The sequence below is a fragment of the Aspergillus mulundensis genome, assembly GCF_003369625.1.
Source record: "Aspergillus mulundensis strain DSM 5745 chromosome Unknown scaffold_3, whole genome shotgun sequence".
NCBI classification, from domain to species: domain Eukaryota; kingdom Fungi; phylum Ascomycota; class Eurotiomycetes; order Eurotiales; family Aspergillaceae; genus Aspergillus; species Aspergillus mulundensis.
The window spans coordinates 2,988,639-3,004,282 of NW_020797891.1; the positions used below are offsets into that span (position 1 = coordinate 2,988,639).

The 15,644-nt window shown below is 28.3% G+C and overlaps 2 protein-coding genes across 2 annotated transcripts; both read left to right on the forward strand.

Annotated features, from left to right (window-relative positions):
* Positions 1–601: 601 nt before the first annotated feature.
* Positions 602–1,441, forward strand: DSM5745_04404 (uncharacterized protein; the record flags this gene model as incomplete). Its single annotated transcript, XM_026746420.1, has 1 exon — positions 602–1,441. One exon carries the CDS (start codon positions 602–604, stop codon positions 1,439–1,441), a length of 840 nt encoding a protein of 279 aa, XP_026605416.1.
* Positions 1,442–1,908: 467 nt separating this feature from the next.
* On the forward strand, positions 1,909–2,961 carry DSM5745_04405 (uncharacterized protein; the record flags this gene model as incomplete). Its single annotated transcript, XM_026746421.1, has 4 exons — positions 1,909–1,950; positions 2,062–2,214; positions 2,283–2,389; positions 2,445–2,961. 4 exons carry the CDS (start codon positions 1,909–1,911, stop codon positions 2,959–2,961), a joined length of 819 nt encoding a protein of 272 aa, XP_026605417.1.
* Between the last annotated feature and the right edge of the window lie 12,683 nt (positions 2,962–15,644).

Genomic DNA, 15,644 nt, shown 5'->3' on the forward strand with positions numbered 1-15,644 from the left:
TTCTAGGTTCTCGCCGTTAGGGCCGTGATTCAAGCTTCTAGACCCGTAGTCAAGAGACGTAGCTTGTTCAAGACATCCATGGGACATTGAACTTTAATCGCGATAAGGAAGTGCCTATTATTAGGAAGCGTACTACACTTCCTGTATGGGATGGTTCGTCTGCGTATATTCCGGCTACTGCGGTCAGCGTTGTTGCCTATGAACTCGAAGCCCTAACTCGTGCTCGCAGGCGACCCACCCAACTCTCCGGAGCTCGACCCTTCCCAACATCCGGCATTAGCCTAAGCAGGGATCTATGCAATTGCATGGCTTTCAGATCGCAGAAACCAGACCAAGGACCAAAATCCTTGCTATCGTATGCCCACGGGTCAAGTCCCGTGGCCCAATAAGCCGGACGACAAGGATCCTGCGCGATCCTTTTGTGACACCCTGTAGATTTTCTTTGTTGGCCCTTCTCTCAGCGGGACTTCAATCGCACGAACCGCTGCGGACACAGAAATAGGTCCGCGTTCCTGGCTCATACATTAATTGAGCTTGGCCCCGTCCATCCCAGCAGAACGATTACCCACCACCTCGACCAGACCACGCAAAACAGGATACAATGGACCCCTTCCAAGTCTACACGCTCGCAAACTCCATTCTCCTCGGAATCGCGGCGTACAATGTCGTCGAGCTGTGCCTGACAATCTACCACACCTTCGAGCGCCGCCAAGGGCTCTATTTCGCCTCGATCGTGATCTCGACGCTCGCGCTGGCGATCTTTATCCTTGGTTCCTCGCTGTTACTTCCCGATTCCAGGCTCTTTGTTTCGGTGGGAAGGTATATCTATTTCTTTGCGTGGCCGGTCCTTGGAACATCACATATAGTGTTACTCTACTCGCGTCTGCATCTAGTCTTGCATAGCCGGCGGATCCTGCGCGGTATCTTGATCATGATCATCATTTCCTCAACAGTCATTGTCCCGCCACAGTTAATCGTCCCATACATCGGTTATAGCGGTGGGTTTTCCGATGTTCGTCTTGCGAGGAAAGTCTGGCGGTGCGTCCAAGGGGTTGTCGTTGTGAACACTATGGCCCGTGAGGTTATTATCAGTGGGGTCTATGCGGTGCAGGCGTATCGTTATCTCAGACCAATCGTCCAGGTCAAGGGGGAAAAGGGCAGGGGTGTTATGGTATACCTTATTATTGTGCACATTGCTGTTGTGCTTATCGATATACCATATGTGGTAATGTTCTTCTCGCATCACGGAGTGGCTATAGATGGCTATACGGGGTTGATGTACAGCATCAAGCTGAAGATGGAATTAGCCGTGTTGAATATGTTGGTGACGCTGTTAAAGAGTCCGGTTGTGCTTGGGGGTATCGAGGGGTCGGATGAGGGGAGTGAAGGAGGAGAGTTGAACTTGAATATTCAGGAGCTGAGCAGTAGAGCGCGAGAATAGATCGTTTCGAGCATTGTGGCCGAGGCTTTTATATAAATACAGGGCGATCGTTGTTTCCCTTTGATCTGTATTTAGCCCTAAGGCAGGTACGGCACCCGGGGTCCCGAGCTACAGCAACCAACGCAACCAGGAACACCGGTTCACCGATGAATGAGTCTGGCGGAATGGGTTGAATGAGCCAATAAGCCCTCACCAAATGTATTGGGTCTGCTTTTGAATCATGGAACCTGCTTTGATATCCTTGGTTCCGCTTGGAAATCCTTGGTTCCGCTTTGAAATCGCGTCAAGATAACTACCTAGGTATGGCATCGCAATGCCCTTGAAACACATAAATACCACGCATCACCCCGGTGCTCTTGACAATTATCGCTCTGTCCAGGTGCACCGCGATTAATTCTCAATCTTGAAGAATATTCTACCCGAAGCCCATCATAAGACGCATCAAGCCAGTCAACCATCTACCAGAAATGCCTTCCTACGTTGTTACCGGCGCCAGCCGTGGCCTTGGAGTATACCTACCCTACCCTACCCTACCATTTACCCTACCATTCCATCCCTTATCTCTGCATCTCCTCCCCATGCATAACCTAACCGTTGAATCTAACCGTTGAACCCTCCAGTTCGAGTTCATCCGCCAGCTCGCCGCAGACCCAGCCAACACCGTCATCGGCCTCGTCCGCGACAAAGCCGCCGCAGAAGCGAAGGCCCGAGCCCAGGGCCTCGCATCGGTGCACTTCGTCGAAGCGCAGTATACCGACCTTGCTTCGCTAAAGGTACGTCTAATCAGCCCATCAGCTCCGATCATTGCAGCCGAGAGAAAGCCTGACTGGATATTGTACAGGCAGCGGCGGAAACCGTCAAGACCATCACGGGCGGAACACTGAACTACCTCATCAACAACGCGGCCTATGTCTCGGAGGTTAGCGAGTGGAAGACTCTCGGCGATTTGTACGCTACGCCCCATTCAACCCTACCCCGTCATATCACACTAACAGCCCACCAGCCACGACAATTTCTCCACCCTAGAGTCCGACATCCTCACCTCGATATCGATCAACACCCTCGGCGTAATAAAAACAATCGAGGCCTTCCTCCCCCTCCTCCAAGCCGTCACAGACGGCCCCAAAAAAGCCATCGCCATCACAAGCGGCATGTCCGACCTCGACCTAATCAACAGCGCCGGAATCGCCGTCGCTGCTCCCTACGCTATCAGCAAGGGCGCCCTGAACGTCGCGATCGCAAAGTACAACGCTCTGTACAAGGGCGAGGGAATCCTCTTCATGGGCGTGTGCCCGGGGTATGTTTCGACGGAGCGGATTACGCAGGAGGTCGCGGAGGAAGATAAGGCTGCGATGGCTGCTATGGGCGCGGGCTTTGCGAAGTTTGCGCCGCACTTTAAGGGGACGATTTTGCCGCGTGAGTCTGTTGCCGGTGTGCTTGGGCTTGTGCACAAGGCGTCTGTTGAGAATGGGGACGGGGGTGCGTTTGTGTCGAGGTTTGGGAATAAGACGTGGTTTTAGACAGTTCCGTCTTTCGAAAAGATGAAGATGTGTTTTGGGTAGTCAGGCCAAGTCCTTTCTCATAGCCTGCGCGTGTTGATACATCTCCTCTGCCTCCAGAGTATAAAACTCCGAGACTGCTAGCTGTTTCAGAGAAGATATATGATCAGGAGTTAATGCCTTCAAAATGGTACGCATCTAGGACCCGCAGATGCATATTTTCCGTCTCTTTCAGTTCGTTCTAAGTTCATTATCGACGCGTCAACCGACACAATCTTTTAGTGTGGTTCATTGAGGCATAACTTCCCTCTCAACTTCACATTGAGAAAGAGCTTCCAATAGAGCCAGACGAAGAGTAAAATGGTACCCCTGCCGGTAAGTCTTCTTATATTTTCAACAGCCCCAGACTTACTCACAAGACATAAACAAACGGCCCAAAAGCACCAGACCGGTCGACTTCAAACGCAGCAGCATACCCAGCGACTGTAATATCCAATAGATCAATCTCAAGGCGCAAGTCGATCACCGTCCCGTTGAAGCACGCCCGCAGTTTCCGACACGCTTCGTTGAAAAGAATATCGGTCGCCCCTCGCCGCGGTAAATCAAGCATACCGCCAGGGTGAACACAATCAGCATGTAGAAACACGCTCTTGAGTCTGGGGACATGGCCAGATAGGGCTAGATCAGCTATATAAAGCAGCGAGTGCACGATAGGGGCCGCGCAGTTTTGAATGGCTAGGGAAGTGAGTGAGGAAGGGAGGTCAGGGGCGTCGCCGAGATAGAGCTGGTCGATGGTAAGGTAATCTAGGTTCGTGAACCCGCTCAGCGAGCCGCATTGCGAGGTGGTGAATGTTGGCGTTGCGGATGTGTGAAGGGCTGAGCTTTTCATGAGGTGAAAGATGATGATATTCCTAGGATCTTGACAATATCAAGGTAGCTAAGTACAAAGATTGCCTACCGCCTAGGTTATACGTAGGTCCCGTCATTTCTAGGGCGCAGGCTTTAATGCCAGGAGTAATGCGCGAGGCCGGAACAAAGTTTATCCCGCCTGAAATACTAAAAATACTACTATTAATAGCTTATTTAATATTTAACACTTTTATTAACGGCCTGTTTTAAATAATAATACTTTTTTTAATAGCCGCAATAATAGCAAATTTAATAAATATATTTAAAAAATAATAAAAAAATAAATTATATAAGTAGTATATAGCCTGCTTATATAAACCTATAATTTATAAACCCCTAATTTTTTAAATTTCTTTTATTATAATAGCTAATACTAAAGGTAATAATAATACTATCTTTTTTATTTACTTACCTACTTTTTTATTAACCTAGCCGCTGGCGGCCTATATTACTAACATAATAAATTATTTAGGCTATAAATTAGTAGTTTTAAATAAATTTTATAAGTAGCTATATTATTTATAACGCAAGCTTGCGCTTTATAAGCTTATTAATAAAGCTAATATAATAAAAAAGATTACGGCTTGTTTTGTTAACTAGGAAGCTATTATTAGGTAGTATATTAGTATACTTATTAAAAGTAATATAATTTATAGGTATTATACCTAAGGCCACGGGCTATTTATAAAGTATATTATTATATTAAGTTACTTTAGTAATAATTATATAAATTACTATTAAAATAGTTTTAATATATAATATATTAATAAATATAAATTATAGCCCTTATTTACTTATAAATATATTAGTTAATATATTTAGCTTCTATGCTAGGTAATAATAATAATAATAATAATAATAAAATAAAAAAAAAAAAAAANAAAAAAAAAAAAAAAGTAAATACCGCCGCCCTGCCCATGCATGCTATTTAATTTACCTACCGCCTGTATTACCTTATAATTATAATAATAATAAACTTTAATATTATTATAGCTAGGCTAGCTGTTATAGCCCGTGTTATAGCCCTTATAATAAATAACCTTACTAATAAAGCTAGTTTTAAAAGTATTAAATATAATAATAATAATAAGTAAGTAATTTTTTTTAGTTTGTTTTTCCTAGGGCTAGACCCTAGTAATAAAAAAATTTAAATTTACTATAATTTATTAAGTATAGTTAACTATAAATATTATTAAAAATAGCTTGTATAAACTATAGGCAAAGATTTAGTATTTAAAGGCAAGTATTTAATAAAGTATTAATATTATTTTAATTTATTAACACCTCTTGTTTAACTTTAAACTAATAAAATTAACTACTTAATAATTTTAAAAGCCTTATTTAAAGCGTGTTATTATAGTTTATAGCCTGTTAATTAAATACTATAGCCTTATTTTATTATTATTTAAGTTATATTTTACTTTTAATAAGTAATAAATAGTTATTATCTTATTTATTTTTATAATACCTAAAACTTAATTTTATAATACTAAGCTATATACTAATATGGCTACTTCCTAGGATTAAACTTAATTATATTATTTTTTTAATATATTATTATAAAAAATAATTTATAATTATATTATTTATTATATTTTTATACTTTATTATAAAACTATTGCCCGGCGCGCTAGCCGCGTAGTATATTATAAATTATATTAAGGCTATAGGTAATTATTATTAGTAAGTACTAGCTAAGATATTATTAGTATAAAAGCTAAAGTTATAGGTTAAGCGCCTAAAGGCCACCTTTATATTACCTAGTAATATAAAGGTAATTATAGTATAAATTATTAAAAAGCACCTTTTTACGCCCTGTGTTTAGTGCATGGGAGAAAATAAATTATTTATAAGTTATATTATTATTAACAGGTTATTATCTAGCGCCTGTGCTAACTATTATTATACCTTAAAAAGTAAATATTATAATTATTATAATAAGTATTCTAATTAATAGTTTATAAAGCTAGTAATTAATTATAATAACCTAAAAACTAATATTAAAAATATTACTGCCGCCGCCTGTGCTATAAAAAAAAAAAATATATAAAAATAAAAAAAAAAAAGAAAATAATAACCATGCTATAAAGTAGTTATAATACTACCTAGTAAATAGCTAAGTATTTACTTAAATATTAACTCTTGCTTAATTATAAACCCGCGGCCGTGTTAAGTAGCTTTATAACTTATTTAATATAATAATTACTTAAAAAAACATGTTTGCCGCCGCCTAAAAGGCATTTACTAAGACATGCCTTAGTATTATAACTAAGTTTATAAAAAAAGCGGGTTTACTAGTAAATAAAAAAAAAGGTGGGGATAAGTTCCCTGGTTTATTAAATAAGTTTAATAAAAAGTTATTAAAAAATAATTAATATTTATGGGGCCAGACCCTAATTAATAAAGCTAGTTTAAACTATTATTTTATTTTTAAATTTATACTTATGTTATTATTGCTCTTGTAATAAAAAATATTATTTATAATTATAATAAATATATATTAGTAGCGCCTTAAATAACCATTTTTATGCCTTTATTTTTTAGTGTTAGACAGGCCGCTAACTAACTAGTTATAATTAAAAGGTTTTTTAAATAATAGTTTTTTAAGTAATTATACACGTGATATAGCCACGTATATAAAACCTAGTAAGAATTTTTTATATATAATAAAATTTAAAATAGCCTGCTTAATAATAACGCCCTAAACCTTATAAATTATTATTATATATACTAGTATAGCTAAAAACTATATATAAGTATAAATAGCGCCGTGGTGGTAAAAATCTTACCTTATATAAAAAATTAATACTATATTACAGCTATTATTTTTTTTAGCATGTAAATTATTATACTAGTTAAAAGCTATTATTAAAGCAAGCGGCACCTTTTAAGTGGGATTTATAGTTTTTAATAGCTATATAATATTTATTAACATGCCTATAGCACTATTTATAAAACCCCTTTTTATTTAAATATTTTATATTAGTATAATATAATAGCTAAAAAAAATTATAAGCTTTTTAGCTAGGTTTTTAGCCTGGTTTATTTTTATAATTATAGTACTAAATTTAATATAATTAGCCTATAAAATAATTACAGGCTTATTAAAGTTTAACACATGGTTATAATTATACTAGTATATATTATTTTTTTTTTTATATATATAAATTATATTTATAAAGGCATTACTCTTACCTATAGGTAACTTAGCCTGCACTTGCGTTATAAAAAGCTTTTAGTTTTTTATTATAATAATATTTTTTTTTAAGTACTTTAGTATAAAAATAAATACATAAGCTATTTAGGAGCTTGTGGTCTAGTAATAAATAATATTTAGCTTAATAATAAGGTTAAATTAATTATATAAATACTAACCAGCCTTTTTCTTCTTATTTATAAGTAAAAACATGGCCTTAAAAAAAGGTCTCTAGCTAATTAAAGGCAGCTAGTAAAAATCCCTAGCTAGGATAATATTTAAGTTATTAAAAAATTTAGCTTTATAATTTAGGAAGATCTTATAATATTATTAGTTAATATAATATAGTTATTTTAAACCTATTATAAATTTTTTATTAATAATTAAATATAACACGCCGCAAAAACTTGCCTGCAAGGCTAATAATACTAAAGGCTATAGGTAATTATAACCCCTCTTGCCTTTTAATATAACTAGTAATTAAAATAGTAAGTATAAGATTTAGCCACTAATATTATATATAGTAATACTAGTTAAAGCAGCCTGTATAATAATAAAGGTTTTATAATTATTAATATAAAAAGCTATATATTTTAGGGTTATAAATAATAAGCTAATAATATAAAATTTACTAGTACTAGCCTTGCCATTTAAATTAATTAATAATTACCTTAGTAAGGGTAATAAATATATAAAAATAAACTATTACTTATTACTAGTATAAAGGACTAGTAAACCGCGCGACTATAAGATACTTTTATAATATTTAATTATAATATTATATAGCTGGTGTTGCTTAACCTTTAGGCTATTTAAATAAGCTAATAAATAAGTTAATATATTTACTAGGTAATTTACCTTTACTAAATCCTAAAATTTTAAACTAAAACCAGGTTTTTTTACATGCTAAGTTTAGTTATACTATTAATTAATATCACGCTGGCCTAGGCTATTAGGTTTTATAAAAAGATTATTATTATGGCCGGGCTATTAAGCCGCCATGGCCTTTTAAAAAAGTATTTTAGTAGTTAGGCTAGTATTATTATTTTAAGTTAATAAATTAATTTTATTTTTTATATTTTTATTATCCTACATGTAGCCGTCCTTTTTATAACCATGGTATTTATAGTAGTATTTATACGTGTTATAAAAGCTATTAAATATTAATTTATTAACCATACGCAGGTTATTTATTTTAATAAATAAATAATAAAGTATTAACTTAACACGGGCAAAGTTCTTTAGGTCTATAACTTAATTATATATTAAATAGTACTAAATAATATAATTTTTTATTTTACTTTTAACCTTTTTATACACTTTAGGCTATAGGGTATAGCAGCACATGTAATATAATAGTATTAAATTAGCAAGCTTTAATAGCTACTATATATACTTTATTATTATATTTAAACCCTATTTAATACCGTTTTTTTTATTACTAGTATTATTATAGTTTACATCTAGTAGTAGGAACAGGTTATTTTGTTTTTAATTTATAAAATATAAAATAATAACTATGCTATAGCTTAATATTTAAAGTAATAGGCCTAGTAAATAATAGCAAACCTTTTATATAAACTAATCTTACTTTATAATTAGGGTATTTATTATTTTTTATATTAATAATAGTAAAGGACGGCATGTATTAATATACTTAAGAATTAATTTTATAACCTTTTTATATAACCTTATCTTTTTTTTAGGCTTTATAATATACTTAGTAATATAATAAAGTAGGAAGCACTTACTAGTATATATAGCTATATTTAAGTTTACAAGCCACCCTAAGCTAATAATTAGGTTAAACATGTTTAGGGTTATATTATTATAGGCCAGAAAAAGATAGTAATACATACTACTAGTTAGTTTTATTAACTAAAAATCACGCCGTGTTATTATAAAAAAATAAAAATAATAAATAACTTACTTGGTTTGCTTATTTTTTTATTAGTAGTAATTTATACTATAATAATAGTATAGTACATGGTTTATAACCTACGTAAAATAGGTAAGTATATTTTCTTACTAAGACTAAGGTAGCTAAATAACCTTATAATTTATATTAATAATAATAATTTATATATAAAAAGGGTTTATAGCTATAATATACACGCCTTAATAGGCCTTAAATAACCATTATAACTTATTAAACTATTAAAGGCTATTAAAAATAGGGGTAAATTATATTTAATATATATTATAATTATAAGTTAAACCTTAACCTTGCTATTTATAGCAAAACTAATTATTTATAATATTAAATTTAAGCTTAATAACTATATTAAAAAACACGTGGTAATAGTAATAAAACCATGCCATAATAATATAAGGGTTATTTTATAAATTATATTATATAATTTATTTATAAATAGCTTTTATATTATCACGCCATGCTTTATACTTAAGTAACTATTATATTAGGTTATCCTAGTATAGATTAGCTATAAAAAATATTAAAAATAGGTAAGCCATGCCTATTTAAAAAATAAGTAGTTAAAATAACACGCATGGTAATAAAAAACAGGCTGCTTACTAATATTTTTAACCATGGCTTTTAAGCTATTTTTTTTACTATACTAAAATAGCCGCGTACCGCGAATAGTTTTAAAAAAACTAGTAATAAAACTTAGTAGCATAAATAATTTAGCTATATTTAATTAAAAGGCTGCCTATAACTTTTTTATAAAAATATTTTACTAGCCAGGCATATAATTATAAATATAAAAACTGGCTTGCTGGTTTATTTACTAATAATAAATTATATTAAAGTAAATGTATTAAAACCAGGGATGCCGTGTAAAATAGCCACTTTTATATTTAAATAGGTATTTAACATAATTTATAAATAACACCTCGCGCGGGCATGTTATAACTAGCTTTATATTATTATAAAAAAAAAGGGTAAAAAACACTAATAATAATAATTATTATAAGTAGTTAAACTTAAATAATAGTGTTATATAAAATAAAAAAAAAGTTAAATAAGGGTTATTACGCACTAGCTTAATAGTATTATTTACCATAGCCTATAAAGTCTTAAGCTTTATAATTATTATAAGTAAATTAGGCACTATAACTATATTAAGCGCCTGTATATTATTAAGGTTTACTTATTAGCTATTATTTAGGGTAATTAGCTTACTAGCCAGCTCCTGGTTTAAAATAAAATAATTAACTAGTTTATTTTTTAGTAACTATATAAGGTTATAGTTATTTTTAACTATATTTTAGTACTTTAAATAGTTTACCTAAAGGTAATCTAGCCATTATTTAACTACCTAGCACTATATTTTAAAATTATAATAAAATTATAGGTGTATTTTTTAATTTATACTAAAATTAAACAGCTATAAGATTAATATTTTAAGTTTTTTAAGTAAAAGCAAGAGCTATTTATATACTTAACTAGTATTTTATAAAAAGTTAATAATATAGCCTTTATATAAATACTAGTAACCTTAAATATAATAAACCTTAATAAATATATAAACTTTTATAATTAGTATTTTTTTAATTTATATTAATTTTAGGAGGTAAAAAGAAATATTACCAGGATTTATCTTATTTTATAAATTAAATTTAAAAATCTTTTAGTTTTAATTAGCTAACATGTAATACTTGTAAACATTATTTTTTTTTTAAAGGTTTATATTAAACTATTATTTTTAATAATAATTATATATTTTTAGCTAGTGTATATTAAGCTAGTAATAAAAGTTATTTAATAACTCTTAATCATGGTTTATAATAGCTAAATATATAAAATTAATTAAAAAAAATAAATGTGGTAAAAAAGCATGATTTAGGTTTATATATATAAAAGGGCTGGAGTTAACTCTAGTAATTTATAAAGGTAAAGGTAAATTATTTTTAATAGTAAACTAGGAGCTTATAATAGTTAAATTATTAGTATTTAACTTAATATTATTCTTATTAATAATAATGGCTGGCTGCGGGTGCCTACCTGGCGGGTAAGGTATAGGTAATAGTAAAAACACGGCTGTTGCGGGTGTGGAAGGGGGTATAAGGATAATAAATATAATTAATAATAATAAGCATGTTAAAGGTAAATAAAAAAGCTAGGGTTTGCTAGAATTAACTATATAAGCTACTTAATTAGCCACTTATTATATATACTATTATTTTATATTTTTATAATATTTTTTTACTTATTATAAGTTATTAAATAAGTATATACCGTGGTATTAGTAATCTAGCTTTAGTTATAATAGGCACGCTTATTACATGTTTAGGTTAATTATATTAAGGGAAGGATATTAAAAAAGCGGGTTAAAAAGGCCTGTAGCTATAGTAAACTATTTACTTTTTTTTTATTATATATTAGTAGCTATAATATACATGTAAGGTAGTATAAACACGCCTTATTTTTATATTTATTATAAGTATTACAAGGCTTGCGGCCCAGGCGCTGTTAAAATTAAAATATAAGTTTTATATTTTTATAATAGCTATAAAATATAATTAGCTTTATAACTAAACTTATTTATATAAATCACGAGCGGAGAAGAAATTACAAAATTAAGGTTTAAATTATTATATAGTAAAAAAAACTATATTACAAGGTTAAAGCAAAGTAAAGTAGTTATGTAATTACCCTTTTTTTTAGCTAATTAGTAATATTTAGTTTAAGTGGTATATTAAGGTCATGTGATTACCCTTTTTTTTAGCTAATTAGTATTATTTTACCATTTTACATAATCCTTAATAAAGCTCACGTGACTGGGAGCCGGGACCTACAATTTATTATGCGCGGGCCTCCACTTCGTTCCGTCCTCGCGCAATAATATGGCAGAAAACTATTATTATTAATAGTGCCGGGGAACAAAGAAGTCTATATTCTTGTAAACTTAAAAAAAACATGTAAAGTATAAAAATAAATAAAAATAATATAAAAGTAGGAAAAACATAATTACTATAAACTTTTATTTTATATATAGATTTACTTAGCGTGCTTAGAATTATAATTAGTAATAAGGTTTTTATAATTTATATTATTAGTTTATACCTACTTATTATAATTAGCAAAATAATTAAGATAGCATACTAGGTATTTAATATAAAAAGTTTATAAATAGCTATATTTATAAATATAATAATTAAGTAATCTTTTAATTTTATAAGGGTTATTAAAGCCTGTGTCTTTAATAACTATAAGTAAAGTAAAATAATAATAATTTTAAAATTTTTTTTTAAATAAAGCAGGTTTAAGCTATACTATAAATATTATAAAATATATTTTTTAATTAAATAGTAAACCTTTTAGGCGGTAGGCCATGTATTTAATATATTTTTTAATTTTAAAAAAACTAGTAAATTATTTAATAAATTTAGGTAAAAAATAAGTAGGTATAGGTAAAGTATATTTATAATATAAGTATAAATAAACTAGCTAGCTAATAGTAAACTTAATAAGTTTATATTTTTAGTTATAAGTAACTTTTATATAAATAGCTATAAAGTTTAAAGCTTTTTTAATATTAAAGTACGTAAAAAAATCCTAATTTTACTAAAACACTTTTTAAAGCATGTTTTATAATAAATATAAGTTAATATTAAATAAGAGCTTATATAGCGTGAAGTTTATAATTTATAAATAAGTAAAATTATAGTAAAAATAATAGCTAGTAAAATTATTAGCTAGAAAAAGCCTTAAATTATTATATAATAAATTATTATTTTTATTTTTTAAATTATTTTTTTAAATAAGTTATTAATTTATAAGTATGTTATGGTTGCATAGTGCTATATTATATTAAAAGTAAGTTTAATAAATATTTCTTACTAAAAAAAGGATAAAAACTTTAAATCTTAATTAAAAATAAAGTATTTTAAAATACCCTAGTTATGGGTATAGTAGTATTTTATAAAGGTAAAACCTTATTTTTAGGTAGTTTATATAAAACATCCTGGAAGAAGGCCAAGGCGCTTGGTAAACTTATTTATTATAATAAATAAAATATTAAAATAAATAATATTTTTTTTAGGTGTAAAAATATTTTTAGCATGTTTATTAGGTATAAATTAGCAACAGGGTAGTCCTATAATAAAATTTATAATAATTATATTAAATAGCGTGGCTGCTATTTTTATAAGTTATAAAAAACTAAAAAATTTATAATACTTAATAATATTTTTAAAGCAGGATAAATAGCAAGTAATATAATTTTAAAAAAGTATTTAACCTTTATATAGCATAATTTTATAAAAAGCCTGCTAATAAGAATCTAGGCCTTAATATCCATGCTTATTATAAATTATATAAAATACCTTTATAAAAAGTAACCAAAAAATATATAGCTATAATTTTATAAGTAAAGTTAGTATATTATTAATATTTACTATCTCCCGATATTTTATATAAAGTATACTATTTTTATTTAGTAAATATAATAAGGTAATTATTTAATTATTTTTTAGGGCTTTAAAAATTACTAAAGCATAAAAATTATTTTTATACTTGCTTTTTAAATATTGCTGGAAGCTCTTTAAAATAAATAAAAAAAATAATATATAGTTATTATTAATATATATTTTAGCTAATAAAGTAAAAATAATAAGTAAACTATTTAAATCCACGAAAGTTCCTAGTGCAGGAGTTTTATAAGGTAATTAAAAAAACATATTTAAAATAATATTAGCCTTGCCTGGCTTATAAAAAAAATCTAGCTTAAATTATTAAATAAATATACTAGCTTAAATTAAATATAGGTTTAAATTTTTAATAGCTATAGTATTTAGTAATATTTATTTAAATATACTAATTATAAAGGCGTGATTAGTATAAACTACCACGTGTTTTATTATTTTTATAAGGTAGTAAACTTTCTTAATTATTTAAACTAGGCAAGAAATCTTTAGTTTTATTAACTAGTAAGAAAGTTTAGCTTTAATTAAAAAAAAAAAAAGTATTAGCTTCACATGAGTTCGCGAAGGGGGAATCTTTAAATTATTATAATAAAAAGTAAGGTTAATATAATAAATTATAAAGCCATGGCCTAGCTTAAAGGCATTTAAGTTTATATAAAGTATAATTTTTAGGTTAAAATAATAAAAAAACTATGGTTTTTGGAACTTATTCTAAATATTTTTAAAAATATAAAATTTTTTAAAAGTAAAAACATTTAGTAGTATATAAAAGGTATAATTTTTATAAAGTTAGCTTTTTTTTAATACAGGCTTAAAAAAATTTATTTTTTTTAATTATAAAAAATTAATTTACTTGGCATACCTTAGGATTACATGCCTAAACTAGCTAGTTAGGCCTATATAATATTTTAGCTAGTAAAAAGTGTAAAAAAACTCCAGGGCTAGAATAGCTTTAATTTTTTTTACTAGTATTATAAAATTAAGTATATTAACTTACTATTTAAAAAGTTATACTAATAAAAATTCTAGAAATTTTTTTAAAAATTTTAGTTTTATATTTATATTTTTAAGTCTTTAAAAAATAAGTAAAAAATGCTGGAGATGTTCCTTAAAAAACCTAAAAATAATAATAATATTATTAATATATACGCGGTAGAACTCTTGGTATTTAGCTAATAATAAATTTATTTATTATTAAAGGTAAGAAACTAAGTTAATAAATCTTATAATAATTATATAAAACATTTTTTAGCCGTGGTAAAAAATTATTACTAAATAATTTTTATACTTTTATTTAACTAGCTATTAGTAAAAAAATTTAGCTATATTAATAATAAAAATATACATGTATTTTTAAACAAGGCTAACTATTTTAAATTATAAAAAAATTAAATAAATATTAGGCTTGGCTTTTTAATTTATTACTTAAAGGTTAATAATAACATGTTTTTTTTATTTTTTTAGGGTATTTTAATTAACTATAGTTTACTATATTATAAAAATAGGGAATTTTATTAAAGTATGTCTAATATATTATTCTAGTTTTTTTAATTATATTAATAAATTAAATATAATATTAATAACTTTTTAATTAATAAAAAAAACTTAATATACACAAGCTTTGGGTAAGCAATATTACTAACCTTTATATATAAAAATAGGTATTTAATAGCTTTTTAATAGGTTTACTATACCTATATTTATGCCTTTAAAATTTACTTATATATTAAATCCTTTTATAAGTGCTTAATAATATAAAAGTTCCTTAAAATCGCGGTAATAAACTATAACTTTATTAAATAATAATTTTATATTTTTTAAAAGTACTTCTTACTAGTTAAGCAGCTTAAAAAATTATAAATATTTAATTTTATTTAATAATACATGCAGCGCGGACATAAATAAAGCAGGAATAATATACTTTATAAGGATTTTTTTTTATAAGTTTTTTTTATAAGTATAACTTTATAGCTTTTTTATAAGATTACTCCATGTATTACTAGTAATCTTAATTATTTAATTTATTAATATTAAGGTTAGCTTTTTAATAAAACTTAATAAAGGTTAGGTCTTTCTCTAGCCAGTAGCTATTTTTAAAAGGGGAAAATTTACTAACCAAGCAAAATCTTAGGTGTCTTTTAAAATTTAATATATAAAAGTATATAAAATATTTAAAAAAGTTTTTAACTACTAGTGGCAAGCAAGAAGA